At 47.5% G+C, this 16,355-nt stretch overlaps 1 protein-coding gene and 1 long non-coding RNA gene across 2 annotated transcripts; one reads left to right on the top strand and one right to left on the bottom strand.

The window, feature by feature from the left end:
• The first annotated feature begins 3,292 nt into the window (after window positions 1-3,292).
• Window positions 3,293-4,510, top strand: LOC120710753. The gene is made up of 2 exons (XR_005690003.1): window positions 3,293-3,482; window positions 3,813-4,510. It is a non-coding gene; the product is annotated as an uncharacterized LOC120710753 (long non-coding RNA).
• Window positions 4,511-8,859: 4,349 nt separating this feature from the next.
• Window positions 8,860-10,368, bottom strand: LOC120710189. Its single transcript, XM_039995843.1, has 3 exons — window positions 10,124-10,368; window positions 9,142-10,044; window positions 8,860-8,908 (listed from the first exon to the last, which is right to left on the bottom strand). The coding sequence occupies exons 1-3, from the start codon at window positions 10,366-10,368 to the stop codon at window positions 8,860-8,862; spliced, it is 1,197 nt and encodes a 398-aa protein (XP_039851777.1).
• Window positions 10,369-16,355: the final 5,987 nt, after the last annotated feature.

The raw sequence follows: 16,355 nt of genomic DNA, 5'->3' as shown, positions 1-16,355 counted from the left end.
TTTAAAGGGGGAAGGCTGTAACACCCCGTTGATAATTCTTTTGTGCTAATCGTGTGGTTAGTCGCTAATCAGGGTTAATCGCCGTCATTAGCGCTAATCAAGTTTCCAGAATAACTTTCGAGTTAGCCGCGTTTGATCTCGTTTTTGTCCTTAATCCGGGCTTCGAATCAATTTTCGCCCAAAAGGAAAGTTGTAGACCTTTTTGTCCTCTACAACTTCTATTTTGGCCAAAATTCGAGTGCCATTATGAAACTTCAGGTTTTGGATGGTCAAAAGCAGCTCAAATTCTTTGAAACGGTCACTGCCTCCCCTGCTTTGCCAATGGCCGTCGGTCTCGACGTCAGAGCCGCCACGCGTCGCACCGGCGAGCCCATCGCCGCTTAAGCGCCCCGCTGCCGAGTTGGACGCCAAGTCCAGCTTTGCCACTCGTTCCCCTTTCCTCGCACCGAGTAGTGCACGCAGCGGAGCCGAGCCGAGCAGAGCTCATCGCCGGCGTCCTCCGGCCATCCTCTGCCGCCGTTCTTCGCCCCAAGCCGCCGAGAGTCGATTCACCCCACCCCACACCTCCGCAACCACTTCCCGAGCCCGATTTCGTCGTTCCCCGGCCGGAATCGAGCCCGTAACCACCGGCCGCCATTAACCCTAACCCGAGCTCCGCCCCCTCTCGTCGACGTCCATCCTCCTCCCTTCCTCGGTCCGATTGAAGGTCGCAGTGAGCTTCCTCGTCCCTTACTCCATCTCCCCGTTCTCTTCCCCGCCCGAATCCTGCATCGTCGGCGTTGGAACGTCGCCGCGCCGCCGGTGGCCGCGCTGTCTCCGGCCGCCGCACGCTGCGGGCCGTGCCCGCGCGGCATGGGGCCGCGCCACTGCACGCGCCGGCACCGCACGGCCCCGCTGGTGCTTGCCCTGCTGCAAGCCGCCGCCGCCTGGCCTTGCGCTGGCCGGAGGGGCCACGCCATTGCGCGCCGCCGCAAGCCGCCGCCGCCCTTGCCCTGTGCGCCGCCGCCCCGCGTGTGCCCTGGCGCCACCCCGCGCGCGCCCTGCCCTGCAAGCGCCCTGGCCGCTGCCTTGCCGCGCCGCGCAGCCGGGCCGGGTCGCCGCCAGCGAGCCACGGCCGGCGCAGTAGCGCCGCCGCGCGTGGCCAGGGCCGGCAGGCAGAACAGAGCCCCTTCCCCTGCTCTCTCTCTCTTGTTTCACTGGAGTGTGGGGCCCGCGGTCAGGGGATTAGGGGTGGCTTTGTTCATTTGGTTGATTTCGGCTGAAACTTTGAAATTGCAGAATAAATCACAGGAAAATCCTAAAAAGTCAAAACCAATTGCATTAGCTTCGTAATTTCATACTCTATTTGATAGAACCAGGAAATGGATAGTTTCATTACTTTTGATAGATGGTTTTGTTTGCACTTGTTTAATGGTAATTGAGACCTAGAACATCTCCTTTCGGACTTAAAGTTGAACCTGATCTGATCAGTGTACCCTCTCGTCTTCTTTGATGGAGACACTTCAGGCTAAAAGGAATTAGCAACCCAAAACCCCATCTCAGCACTACACCTTTCCTTTGAACCATAGTTTTGGGATGCTGTTTATCAGTCATGCCTATGCCTTTAGCTGTGTGTGTTGCATTTCATTGCATCGTTTCATGAGTCTCCTGCATGGCATATTTTATTCATGTAGACGCTGAAACCGACATCGCCTACGCGCTGGTTGCCGAGCCGATCCAGGAGCCGCAAGCGGGAGAACAGCAGGAGGACGCAGTCGAGCACGCTCCCGAAGAAATCGCTAACCCCACTGACTTGCAAGGCAAGCCCCGGAGCATATCCCTTATTTTAATTACTCCATGTTATACTTTAAGTATTGTGCATTTACGTTCAAGGAGTTGATTGGAACCATAGATGCATAATCTTGATTACCCAGTGTCCTTACTAGTGTAGGTATCGCTAGCACTGCTAGGCTTAAGTAAACTCGGTAGAAGACGGGTGATTTCCTGTTACCCGCGAGATATAGGGTTGTTACTTCAGCCAGTGTTTTGAGAAATAATGCAATGAGAAGGAAATTGAAGACCGGGCGGAGGGAAAGATGGACATGGCTATTGAGAAAAGAAAGTTGAGTCTCCGCCTGTGTCGATTGAGGACCGTTCCGTTGTTGGCCCTTTGACTGAGGATTGAACAGTACTAACCACATACCGGAAGTAGGAGGTAGTCGAAACCGGTAAGCTGTGTACCACCTTACAGCGGTGATTTGAATTCCGCCATGCTACGCTGGGCGTGGGAGTTGGCGGGTGTTGGATAGGATGCCGCCTCCGGGTTCTCCGGGAGTTCACTGCGAGGGGCCCATCACCTGGGTTTTAGCAGGCGTAGTTCAGATGCCGTGGTAATGTGGAAACAGTTGACGCGAGTGGCCCGACGAGGCTTACATGTGTCGTGTGAGTTAGGTCCACCTTGCAAGGTTAAATCGGATCGATTCGCCGTGACTCGCGGATATGAGAGCCTTGGTCAATGCGTCGCATCGTAGTAAGAATTGAAAGGACAGAAAGAGAAAAGTTGGACTTTTGTTGATATTCTTGAAAAGATAATATGATTAACCATGTGTGCTCTAGAGAATTAGGAAAACCTAGATTCTAGCTATCAACACAATTGGAGCTAAAATATTGAAAGTAAGGATCCAGTTTTAGTAGCTTTCAGCAAAATAACCCAGAGCCAAAGAGCTGTGCATGTCTAGGTATTGGGCTAAGTATACCCATAGACGGGTAAGCCTTGCTGAGTATTAGAATACTCAGGGTTTGGTTGTAACCCTTTTGAGCAGGCTATCTTCCGGAAGACTTCGAGGAAATCAGTGCGTCCTGGAGTGGTCAGCCTCTTCCTCCAGGTTGGACGTTCGAGTGGGTTTCGCCTTCTCCGTGAAGTGAAGGCAGGTGAGCCTCACATCAGTGGGCAAGATGTGAAGCTTGTCTTTTGGTCATCGACGTTATCTACCGTTCGGTATTTTGAAGCTTGTTTCAAACTGTTTGTATTTTCCGCTGCGTTTGAACTCTGTATTCGAAATGTAACTCTGACTTGTAAAACTTTATTGTAAATTAATTTGGAGACTTTGGTTTAACTCTGGCTGTAAGTTAAGTTTAAAAACTTTTGTTGCTTGTAATCACCTGTGCTCGTCTTTTGGCGAGAGTTCCTGTGCAACCGATCCTGGTTAAAGCAGGCAGTCTGAGTGTACTGGTGAAGTGCATTATCGGAGGATTAGGTTAAATGGTTAATTAGTGCACTTGATCGGTATTATTTGGACTGTTCTGTGACAGGAACCAACTAGCCAATCCGATCCTATTGGGGAAGGATAAAAGCTTACTTCGAAGAAGATAGTGAACGTACCAGGTCCCAGTCTTTCCTGCAGCATAGGTGGGCTGATATCCAGAAGGATACTTCAAGATTTTGTGGGTTTTACTCTGAGATTGAACGGAAAAACCAGAGTGGCAAGAGCGATGGTGACAAGGTAAGGAAACACTCAGATAAAATAGAACTCTTGTCTGGAGTATAGAAGTGTTGAATCATTTAACTTCAGTCTGTAAAACATCTCTTATTCCTTTTAGAATATAGTTGGACTAGCACAAAGGAAATTAGTAATTGAAGAACACTAAATCATATTCCTTTTAGATTATAGTTGGACTACCATTTAACTTCAGTCTGTAAAACATCTCTTATTCCTTTTAGAATATAGTTGGACTAGCACAAAGGAAATCAGTAATTGAAGAACACTAAATCATATTCCTTTTAGATTATAGTTGGACTACCATTTAACTTCAGTCCATGGTTGTATGTGCAGGTGAAAGACGCTCTCCAGATGTATGAGGGAATTGTCGGTACCACTTTCAAGTTCATTCATTGTTGTTTTATATTACGCAATGAGATGAAGTGGAATGAGTGGCTCGCTACAGCCTCTGCAAGCAATGAGGAGCCGGCTGTCCAACATGTGGAGGAAAATGTAGACCCAACGCTTCCTCCTCGAATTGATAGGCCAAATGGAAGAGACAAGGCCAAGAAGGCGCGCAACAGCACCTCTTCCTCATCTTCAGCTTGCTTTGAAGTCCTGCAAAAGATGTCCATGGTTCGGAGCGCTTATGAAGAATGGGTTCAGGCTGCAAGCGAATAGGAGGCTAAAGAAATCGCTTCTCGCTCTGAACGCAAACTCGCTATACAGGAAGAGCAACTACAAATCCAAAAAGCCCAAGTGGAGGTACAAAAAGAGATGCTCCAACTGCAGAAGGAAGATCGGGAAGAACGGGTCATGACCATGGATGTCGAGAAGATGCAACCATGGGTCCGCGATTACTACCTCAATAAACAGAAGAAGATATCTGCTATGAGCTTCAGAGATGATGGTTCCAATGGCCCTGGTGGGCAGTAGATGCGATTTTATCAGCTTCTTTATCGAATTATGTGTTGAACTATGCATGACCGGGATGTTCCCTGAACTAGTACAATTATCGAATTATGTGTTGAACTATGCATGACTGGGATGTTCCCTGAACTTGTACAATTATCGAATTATGTGTTGAACTATGCATGACCCTGAATGTTCCCTAAACTAGTACAATAATAATTATGTGTTGAACTATGCATTGTGGCAGAACCACCTGAATTATCCCGGCTCAAGTGCGCAGGCCATCATCATAAAGGCAACACCGGTTCAACGCACTTCAAACGGAACAATTCTTGGTCTGTCGGGTAACGTACCGATACAACCACTGGTTCTCGGATCGAACAAGCATACCCCGCACGAAGGCGAGTCCAGAGATATTACAACCACAAATTTTACAACACAAGATCAGTAGTGATTACAAACCAGTTCAAACCATTATTACAGAACTAAACTTAGTAAAACAGTTATACAAGCCATAAGTGTAAAGCTTCAGAGTTTAAACAGCGGAAGATAACACACAGCGGTTACAACACGTCGCAAAAGTGTACCAAGCTAGCCCAAGCATGGTATCACTCGTCAGGGTCATTGCCGGCCGAAGACGTATCCCACTCTACGGACCAGCCAGGAGGCAAGGAGCAGGGCCAAGACAAACTAGCGACCTGGTCCTCAAAACTCATACCTGAAAAAGGGTTTCAACAGCAAGGCTGAGTATTCTAATACTCAGCAAGACTTAACCGTCAACGGGTATACATAGCCCACCTAACTAGACTATGCAGGGTTCTGTGAGGTTCTGGTTTTCCTTTTGCTGAAAAGCAATAAAGAGTAGGTCCTTGCTTTCAAATTTTAGCTTCCAAGATTCTAGTTGATTAACCATTCTATGTAAGCAACTACTAAACAACCATGGTAGAACTTTAAGCAAACATCAGGATTGACCATAATAATGTTGCTCTTATTACTCTGTGTGGCAAAGAGATCAAGCAGTCCCAAACTGTGGGATGCAGACGATTCGAATCAAATTTGTTAACCTAGCCAAGCAGACCTAACACACACGTTTGGAACACCGTCGGGTCATTCCCAAACAACCGTTTGCCTTTCTTTCCGGCTTGTGGATAGGAACACTCTCCCCGACTACAGGGCTCCAAGGTCCAACCTTGTCCCTCCTAGTCGTGGTGTTGATCAACATAAACATAAAAACCTATCTCTAAAGAGAGAGTGTCAGTATATCCACTCCCCGGTCCAATCGGTTACTAGGCTTACCGCGTACCATATTTACGGCATGTGGCTAGTACGTTCAAAAACTTAACCAGCACTACCACACACCGCGACCTTAGCAAGTTCATTAATACAGACGGGTTCTCACACAAGGTCATGATATCGAACACAACCCCGTCCGTCGTCCTTATATTGATAACAGAAAGTAAACGAGCAATTCCTATAGAGCTCGCGAGTGACAGGCAATCACTCGACTTTTACCGGTCCTATAAGCTTAGCAATTACTCGAACTCAGTTCTAGTGTTCAATACATAGGTTCCTAGGATCATGCATCTAGGGTTTCAATTCAAATCCTAAGAACTGTAAATGCATAAGTAAGTAAAAACAGTAAATGGTATTAATTTGAAATATAGGTTATGTCCGAGGCTTGCCTTCTCGGTAGTCACTAACTATTTCAGCCCTGGGCTCTTCCGAACTTTGGTCCAGGGCTTCAGTTAGTACAGTAGTGTTCACTTGAGCTTCGTAATCACCTCCTTCGGAATCCGGGATTAGCTCGTACGTCCCGTCCGATAGAGCAGACGTATCTATATGTGATGCAAGAGATGAAATTATAAACACGCTCACGATGTGGTGAAGCTAAGCAAACAAAATTAATACACACATGGGCAATCATTTATAAAGTAGATAACTAACATATTTAACTACACAAGGCATCATGATCAACGGCACAAAAGAAGCTTACTAACTTCATAAAGTAAGTTGTAGTGGTTTCCTATAACAAGTAAACTATGGTTTGCTAATAAATAAACAACTCATCATTAAAACAGTAAGAAATTCAGAAAAATTTACTTCAAACAGAAGGTAAACAGAGTGATCTACACTGAAAATTTCATACCAAAACATGCAGCCATTTAATCAGAACAAATCATTTATTCAGACAACTCCTAGAAAAAGATTGAATTCTACAGATTGAACTTTAGCAAAAAAAAGAGGCTATAAATTAAACACAAGACCAACACAGTGCTAACTAAACTTCTGTAAAAATTTCAGGATTTATTCTGCAAATAATTAATTCTAAGAAAATTAACAAAACTGACAGAAATTTAACAAGATTCATTTTTAGCTTCTGTTGTATTCATGAACTGGTGCTCAAATTTTACAGACAGTAACATAAGACTAAAACAAGGCTCTACAAAAATTATCAGGAATTTTTAAGCAAGAAAACTATTTATAAAGATTAAAGCTTACTTAACAAGCATTAAATTATAGCTATGGTTAAACATGAGTACTGACCTCGAAATTTTTATAGTAACACCATAGTCACATTAAAATTTCACCATAAAAATTTCACAGCAAGACATGTTTTCAATCATCAGTTAAGTAAAAGATAAAAACAACTAGCAATTATGCACTAGTAACACAAATCTATTTTTACAGCAAAAACTCTCAACTAACACCTAACATATTATGATTCTACTGCAAAGATCTCTTCAAGAGGATTGCAAAACATCAAGATTTTCATTTTTCTGATTTTTTCTCTGAGTTTCTATGGAATTTCAAAGTTTACATCAAAAATAGCAAAAAGGTCCTTGCTGCTACTATTCATATGAGTCTTGGGCTATTCAAATAACCCCCTAGGTTTCTGCTTCTTTTCAACCTGAGGTCCCTGGCCGCAGGGGAGAACAGAGGAAAGTGCGCCGGCCATTACCGGCGGCTAGGCTCGCCGGTGGCGAGGGTTGGGTTGGGGAAAACGAAGAGGAGAACGAGGCGCACCCCTGGGTACCCTTGGCGCAACAGGAGAGGGCCGGAGGAGGCGGATCGACGGAGGAGGGCGGTCGGTGGCGGAGGAGGCTCGTCGGCGGGGCTACTCCGGTGGGAATTGGTCGACGAAAAGTGGTGGGGAATTGCGCGAGGGTGAGGCGGAGCTTTTGGTGGGGTTGGCGTGGGCGGAGCTGCTCTGGAATGGCGGGTCGACGGCGGGTTGAGCTCGCCGGCGTTCGTGGTGGAGCGGCGACGGCGTTCTGAGGCGTCAGAGTGAGGAAAAGGCGAAAGAGTGAGGGGAAAAGCTTGCTGAGGTTTTTGTGGTGCTCGTGCGCGCGAAAGATTGAGAGCTGGGCCTCTGAGTTGGGCTCTCCACGGTGGCGGCGAGGTGGCGGCCGCACGGTGCGCTACTACTGCGTGGCACGGGTTGGAGAGCTCCAGCGCGTGGGCAAGAAGCGGTGGAGGAGGTCGGGAGCGACGCGTGGACGCCAGCGCGAAGCAGGAGGTGGCTCGGGGGCGGCCCAGAGCGGCGCGAGGCGCTGCCCAGCGGCGGCGGCCAGAGGAGCAGAGCAGGCAGGCAGGCTGGAGGTGGAAGAAAGGACTAGTTTGCAATTTTCCAAAAATTCTAGGGACCCAACTGTAAAACAGCAATAACTTTTAAACTAAAACCCAAATGAAAAAGTGCCCAACATGAAAGTTGTTCACCTTTTCAAGATCTACAACTTTTATGTTGTGCAAAAATTGATTTGATCAAAGGATGAAGAGCTATTTTTGAAAACATAGAAGGGATTTTGAATTCAAAGGACTTTTGTCTTTTTCAAGGTAAATTCACTTTAAACTTAGGCTGAAATGAAAGATTTCCTGCCATGCAATGATTGCACTGAATTTTGCAAATAAACCCTCCATAAAAGCTATAATCACACATCCTATTCAATATAACTATAGAGATGACCCTGGAACAATTCATAATTACACAAAGGTCCTTAAAATTTAAAATAGGCCCTTGCTCAAACAATTTCACACATGAAGCACAGGAAATAAATGTAGTTTTATTCTGCAGACACCTAGGGTGTCACATGCATGACCCTGAATTGGACATCGTAGTAACTCAGTTGGGGACTAATTTCAGCATTTCATTCCCATGAAAATATTTGACTTAGTGTACATCTGTCTCTAGAATTTTGACAGAACATACAAGATCATTCAGTTAAAAGAGATACATACAGAACATACTAGTTTTACAGAACATACACTGCATGGTGACTTCTACAGGTGCTAAACAAACCTAAAGATCAGCCTAGCACTTAACTTCATTCCATTAACTGTCTAAAATACACACAGCATGGTACACCATGTTACACATACTGGTTTTACAGAACATACACTGAATGGTGACTTCTACAGGTGCTAAACAAACCTAAAGATCAGCCTAGCACTTAACTTCATTCCATTAACTGTCCATAATACACTTAGCAGGCTACCCCATGGTACTCCTTCCACTCCAAAGATCTCTGATGATGGTGGTCCTACACAAAAGATTTTAGTCATACATATAAGCGTTGATAAAAAATTTCAAACAAATATTAGAGAAGAGGTTCATGCAATTCGATATTTCAAACTGACCTACTGAGCCCCGAACTTGTTCCAAACATGCTCAATCAGATCGGCTTTCAGCTGTTCATTAGCCGATCGGCTTTGGATTTGGCGGTGTCGTGCAATCAATCGAAAAATTTCTGGAATGTTTCGATTAGGAGCTAACGTTGGCCTTGTCGCGTCGTCATAATCTTCAATTCTCAATTCCTCCATTCCTTTCTCATATTCAATACCCATATTGTGTAGGATGATTACACAATCAACTATATACTTGAGTGCCACTGGACTGAACCTCCTAGCTGGTCCCTTCATGATTGCATACTTTGCTTGCAGCACACCAAATGCACGCTCCACATCCTTCCGGTACTCCGCTTGTTTAAGTGTAAAGTAATTATACTTATTGCTTTGAGGACTAGAGATGCCATTGATCAAAGTAGCCCAAGGAGGGTAGATACCATCAGCAAGATAATATCCCATATTGTAATCCCTCCCATTGACATTGAAATTCACTGCAAGTCCAATGCCTCTAGCAAGGTTGTCAAACACCGGAGATCGATGTAAGACATTAACATCATTGCAAGATCCTGGCATGCCAAAGAAGGCATGCCAAATCCTAAGATCATAACTTGCTACAGCCTCAAGGATAATTGTAGGTTTCTTGTAATGGCCCCTATATTGACCGTGCCAACTTGTAGGGCACTTCTCCCACTCCCAATGCATACAATCGATACTACCAATCATGCCGGGAAATCCTCTTTCTTCTGCTTTCCGAAGGAGCCTAGCAATGTCTTCAGCATTGGGTGGTCTAAGATACGACTGCCCATAGAGATCAATCACAGTCCTAGTGAAGTGATCCAGGCTCTCAAGGATGGTGGTCTCCCCCATACGAATGTACTCAACAAGGCGGTCCGCACACCCTCCATATGCAAGCAAACGCAAGGCAACGGTTACCTTCTGTACCGTGGTGAACCCCGGCAGACCTGCGGCATTGGGTTTCCTCTTGAAGTAGTCATTCCGCGCTGCAATAGCATGACAAATGTCAATAAACATAGCTTTGCACATTCGAAAGCTGCACATAGACGTATATGTCATCCAATAGAGATTTTCACACTCAAGCTATAGAGAAAAATCCATGGAGCGAAACTAACCGGCGACGGAAGTGATTATCGTCGAAGACTGGAGGATCGAGGAAATAATCTTGCATCAACCTCCAATAGCCGCTGAACCTATCCCTGGGCACCATTTTCCTGCCAACTATAGAGCCGCAGCGAGGACGTTCTTCTTCTTCTTCTTCTTCAATAATTTGAACAATGGTTGTCATGGTCAGAAGCTCATGGTGGGCGTGGAACTGCTGCAACTCGCGCTGGCGCTTTCTTGCCCTTCTCCAGGCCATCTTCAGCTACAACAATTAAGCAAAGATACAAAATTGCCCCTGAACATTTAAGGTTCTTGCTAAAACAGTATGTTCCTTTGAACAATCTGTCGATTTGAACAAGCGAACAAGTAATCAAATTGATTAGCAAATACATGGCTGATGTATTCCGTTGATTTGAACAAAGGAGCAAGCAATCAGATCGATTATGCAAATACATGGGGGCTGTACGCCTATACCTCGTTCTGATCTCACTTGGTCTGTAATCCAACGTCCTCCGCCCGCTACCTCAATGCTTGGAGGACCGAAGGCCGTACCGCTGTGGACGCGTGAGGATGGACGTCGACCTTCAGCTCGCCGACCCCGTCGCCGGTCGCCTCCGCTGGGCACGCGCTCTCTACTCCCGCGCCCCCGCCTCGCCCTGCCTGCGCGCACCTCCGGCCGCCACCGCCACCGCCACCGGCTCCTTCTCCCGATGCGGGCAGTCGCCCGCGCCGCGTCGCCGCTGCGCTGCGCCGCCGGAGCCCGGCGCGGGGACGAGCCTCGCCAAGGTCCGGATCCCCCTTCCGCTCCCGCTCGCCGTTTCTGGCGGGAAGAAACCGGCTCTCGCGCCCATAGGACTATTTTCGCGCCCGCATTCGCATTTTGCTGGAACGGAGTCCGTCTCCTGTGACAGTGCTGGGTCCGGTTGCGCATTGATGATGTTATCTGCATCCGCGACTGGAGTGCTGCTGGAAGTAGCCTCAGCATCGTCCGCACTGATCCTTGGCCCTTTTCCTCTGCCCCTGTCGCCATGTTCCTTCGCGTGCCAGCACCAATGGCCTATCCTGTCACTGCGAGACACTGGCAGGCTGCTTAGGAGATTCAATTGCCAAGCAAAGAACTCGCGTTCTTTTTCTGGTATTCCAGAAAGAATAAGAAGTCTTATTTGAAAAATGAACCGATGCATTTTAAATTTTTGGGGAAAATTTGCTGTGTTATTAGCAAATCTAGGCCACTTTTGTTGGTGGTTAATTGGTTATACGGATCATCATTCATCAATACACACGGACAACCTTGGTGTGAGATTCCCCGCATCACCTCCCTGCACGTAAAAGGAAACAAAGAAAGGATTCTGAGAGGGAAAGAGGAAAGTGCCTGCAAAAGGACGCCGCTTTCTTTTTTAAAAAAAAACGCGCCGCTTTTGTCCACGACCGCAAGGCGGCTTGACAAATCCTTGGTCTCTCGCGGAGCCCCCCGCCACGAGTCAGAGCCACAGCCAGCCGCTTCCGGCTCACTGACCAATTGACCATACTGCCACTCTCTGGTAATGTACAGTACATGGTGCCTGCCTGCCACCACGGTCACCCGTCCCATCCGTCCGTCCACCCATCGCTGCTGAGAACCGGTGCCGGGGCATAGCAGCTCTAGGATGAATTTTGCGTGCCATATTGACATTGCCCTGGGACCGCAAGCGGACGTGTTTGTGCAGGTGATGGGCACAAGACACGGGACGAGACCGCCAGACCGGTGCAGGTTCGCGTTCTAGCACGTCGTTGCCGTGCTCTGCCCCAGGCCCAGCACAGGATAAGTCACGGTGGTCGGGACCGCCAGAGATCACCAACCACCGGGGCCGCAGGCGATCCACCCGACCGACCCAAGTCTTGCGACTTGCGAGCTTGATTGGCTGGCTCCACGAGTTGGACAGCAGGCTCCGACTCCGGTGAGGCTGTCGAGGACCGATTCGCCGCTCGCGGGTGTGCCGAAGCTGACGGCCAAACTGACGGTTCCTGCCCCTGCTGTCTTGCACTAACTCCAGCCCTCCCCCACCCCGACCCCACCCCCAAAACGCACAGGGAATCTTTGTCCCCATCTGCTAGTCGTTTGACCGGACGGCGGCAGCACGGCCATCTTTTTTTTTTGAAAGACCAGCACGGCCATCTCTTTGCTTTTCCGGCTGACGAGCCGACGTCACGTGAGGCCGGAGCGCACCTGCCCACAGCGACCCAATGCCCGCCATGGCCGCCACCGCCGAGGCTCTGAGCGCCGCCGGGCAGCTCGTCGTCCATGATGGCCCGGTAGCAAGGGAACCCTGAAAGATGTTGCTGCCACCGTAGTCCTTGTCCGGATGACCACCGTGGTCCATGGCCCCTGTCGCCATCTGTCTACGGCGGGGACGTCGACGTCGATGGTGTTCGCGGTGAAAAATCCGCGACGGTTCGCAGATGGTCCAGCCATTGATCGCCGCACGCGGCCGAACCTGGACCTCCGCTGCTGGTGGTGCTTTCGCCGTCGCTGAAACCACACAACCCCACCCACCCCCCCCACCCCCACCCCCAACTAAGACTGGACGAAAAATTCGTGGCTCGCTAGACTCGGCTCGTTAATGGCTCAGCTCGGCTCGGCTCGTTGAAAAATCGTACCAAGCCAAGCTAATATTTTAACTCGGTTTGTTAGCAGCTTGCGAGCCAAAACGAGCTAAAGGTTGCCAGCATTCGAGTCCAAAATTAATTCGGCCCATATCAACCCAATTCAGCCGATGGTATAAAATCCACCTCAAATCCTAATTGAAACTCTCCTAGTCCCACGAGCCACGGCTCCTCCCCGTCTCTGCCTCACGGCCGCCCTTGCAATTGGCCTATCGGCCAGCTGCTACCCGTCGTCCTCACCTCCAGGCCCTCCAGCCTCCAGCACAACACTCGTCCGCCCGTGGCTCCTCGTCGCGGCCAGCGGCCCCGCGCGCCGCCTGCTTCAGCGCTGCGACCGGCGGCCCCGCGCGCTGCTCCCTCCGCCTGCCTCCGCGTCATGGCCGGCGGCCCCGCGCGCCGCCCCTTCGGCCTACCTCGCGCCCCGGCCGGCGGTCCCGTGCGCCGCCTCCTGCCTGGCTCCGCGCCCCCGGCAAGCAGGCCCGCACGACGCCCCCACTCCGATCCCGTGGCTTCGCGCCACGACGGCGGCCCCATGCTCCGCCTAGCACCCCTCTGCTCCCTCTGCACCTAGGACGCCATGGCCTCAGTCGCCTTAATTCGAGCTGGCTCACAAGCTAACGAGCCAGCTCGAGGTGGCAAACGAACCGAGCCGAGCCTATCTTTTAGCTCGTGCTGATAACAAGCCGAGCCAAGCAAGCTCGTTATCCTAACGAGCCGGCTCGAGCTAAACCGAGCCGAGCTGAGCCGGCTCGATATCCAGCCTTACCACCAACCCAACCCAAACACACACACAAGAAAGCACGGGAAATCGGAACCCCTCGCAGATTTACACCTCACATTCCTAACTAATTTACTTCATGAGATATTTGAATTTGGGGGCAAAATTATATACTCATACATATCATTATACATTATCTTATACATATCATTTATATACTTTTATAATTATATTTTTTTCATATTTTGAATTTTTGTCTTTTTACTACAATTGAGATCTCGTTGTTTTTTCCACCATATATAGTTTCTCAAAAATGATTGTTGCAATTAAAATTTAATGTGGTTTTTTTGGGTTATTTAGATATATGCCATTACAACTTTTTGTCGTCCGGAGAACTGCCATTGCAATACGTGAAATAGGAAATCTGCCATTACAACTCTTGGGTTAGCTGAAACTTGCCATTTTGAACATCATCCGCGACAAATGGCCCACTTGCAGGCGAGTACATAGATACATTACAACTCATTGGAATGTGAAGTATATATAAATATATATATACATGATGATGGGCACATTGAAGTATTATTGATTGCACCACCATGTTTGTTATAGTTGGTTCATGCAAATATTAGATTAGAGTTAATTTATATAGAATCTGGGGCTAAAATAATGAAAATAAGGAATTACTTTAGACGTGTTTTCTGCAAAACAACCACCAGTCAAAAACCTTGCATGTCTAGGTAGGTGGGTTAAGATATACCCACCGGTCGGGTAAGTCTTCCTGAGTATTAGTTGCTCAGGGTATGTCGCCACCATATTTTTATTTTAGGGCACCCAGACGTGGATTCCTGTCCCTGCTGTGTCAAATTTATCTGCCGTGATGCAGAGGGGTGGGAAGTGGTGGATCGAGACCCCTAGCATAGGAGTTTGTTGGTTGCACACTTGTGGGCAGAGTGTGTAACCTGTCTATTTTGGTCGGACCGGTCTGACCGGTGTCTGTGTGGGGTCTCCAGGTGGACCGGTCAGACCGGTTCATCCAACCGGTCTGACCGGTTGGTCAGAGGCAGAACACTAGTGTAGTTGTAGGTCTTTTTTAAAAAAACTTGGCTATCTCTATTGTAAAATTTATAAATTATGTAAGTTATGTAAATTGTGTAAGTTATTATTGTATTTGAACTCGGTTTGTAAAAGCTCTTGTATAACGGTTTGCCACCTCTTCATATTTTTAAGTATTTTATCGTGCTTGTACAATCTGCGCCGTCTTCGTGTGGGACTACCGATGTTGTTTCGATTGGGCCGTGAGTTGAGAATGGACCGTCAAATTAAACCATTAAGCTAATATGTCTGATGTGTTCAAATAATGATTATTATGCTTAATTTAGAGTTTTAATTTGCCGGTTCCGTCAAAGGATGGTGCTGACGGCGGGCGTCGGAAACGCGGAGCCATGTCTAGGGGCCAAGCCGAGCCGCGATTCATCAGTGTGCCGTCCGATTCGCTACATGGACAGATGGCATGCATCGGGAGCAGGACTGCACAGGCTGCGATTTGCAGCTCTGCTGCACCGAATTTTTCCCCCCGCTTTAAGCTAGATTACATTGTTAAGCCCAGACCGAAAAGAAGATAAAGGGAACTATTCGCAAACGAGCAACCTAGCTTTGCAGCTCCGGCGTCAATTCAGGACTCCGCTTCTCTCCTGATGGCCACGAACAGTTGCTGAAACGACTCAGAGGCGCCTCTCCTTCCAAATCTGCCAAGAAAATAGAGCAAACAACGAGTCGAAGCCTTCACTCCTCCCATTGTATCCGACGCACGCAAGTACGCGTAGTCAAGAAAGTTAACGCCAGCACCGTCAACTACCGTGCGGAGTGCGTCGCGCCGGGCTCGGCAATTGAGCCGCCCCGTGCACATTCCAAGACAGAATATTGGTCAATTTTTTGAAAAGCAATGTTGGTGTAATCCATAAAATTTACATCACAAATATCACATCGAATGTTTGAACATATGCATGAAGTATTATATAAAATATACTTACAAAACATTTTGTATGGATGAGTTGTAAATCGAAAGACGAATCTAATGAGCCTACTTAATCCATAATTTGCATCAGTGACGCTACAGTAACCATCCGTTAATAATAGATTAATTAGGTTCATTAGATTCATCTCGCGATTTACAATCCATCCGTGCAAAAAAATTTACAACTAAATTTTATTTAGTACTCCAAAATAGCAAGATTTTATTTCAAAAAATTTACCACTAAAGATCTAAACACATTTTGAAATGAAATCTTTTCACATTCGAAGTATTAAATATAGACTAATTACAGAACTCGTTTATAAATTACGAAATGAATTTATTAAGACTAATTAATTCATCGTTAGCACTTGTTTACTGTAGCAATTTAGTGTCTAATCATGATCTAATTAGGCTAATTAGATTCATCTCGTAATTTACAAGCAAACTATACAATTAATTTTTTATTTTATCTAGATTTAATATTCTATGCATATAAAATTTTCTTTCAATGTGATAGTTTTGAAATTTTAAATTTTGCAACTAAACATGTTCATCCCAGCGGTTCAGGCGAGCAGGAATGCAGGATTGCCCTGCGCCTGGCCGGCGACGTTGCTCCCGGGAATAGCTTCTTCATGGCCGTGAGAATTGAGATGCTTGTGTTTGATCCCAGCTCTCTAGTCTTCCTCGAACTTCTTCGGGCCCATTTGGCCGGGTTCTTCCGGCTCCGGCTCCGTCTACTGTAATGTCCTATAGCATTAATGTAGCGCGAAGACAGAGGAGTCTCGTTTTTTGAGCTCCATCGGCTTCTCTCCTACTCCTAAACACACACGGAATCGATCAAACAATGAATAGCATAATAATTTGG

Source organism: Panicum virgatum, chromosome 5K (assembly GCF_016808335.1).
Source record: "Panicum virgatum strain AP13 chromosome 5K, P.virgatum_v5, whole genome shotgun sequence".
Taxonomy (NCBI): Eukaryota; Viridiplantae; Streptophyta; class Magnoliopsida; order Poales; family Poaceae; genus Panicum; species Panicum virgatum.
The sequence above is the reverse complement of the archived record's forward strand: the minus strand, read 5'-3'. Positions and strand labels throughout refer to the sequence as shown.

Coding starts and splice junctions, on each gene's coding strand:
- LOC120710189 (XM_039995843.1), bottom strand. CDS start 10,368: ATGGCCTGGAGAAGGGCAAGAAAGCGCCAGCGCGAGTTGCAGCAGTTC. Junction 10,045..10,123: donor GATAATCACTTCCGTCGCCG/GTTAGTTTCGCT, acceptor GTCTATGTGCAG/CTTTCGAATGTGCAAAGCTA. Junction 8,909..9,141: donor GACGACGCGACAAGGCCAAC/GTTAGCTCCTAA, acceptor TCTTTTGTGTAG/GACCACCATCATCAGAGATC.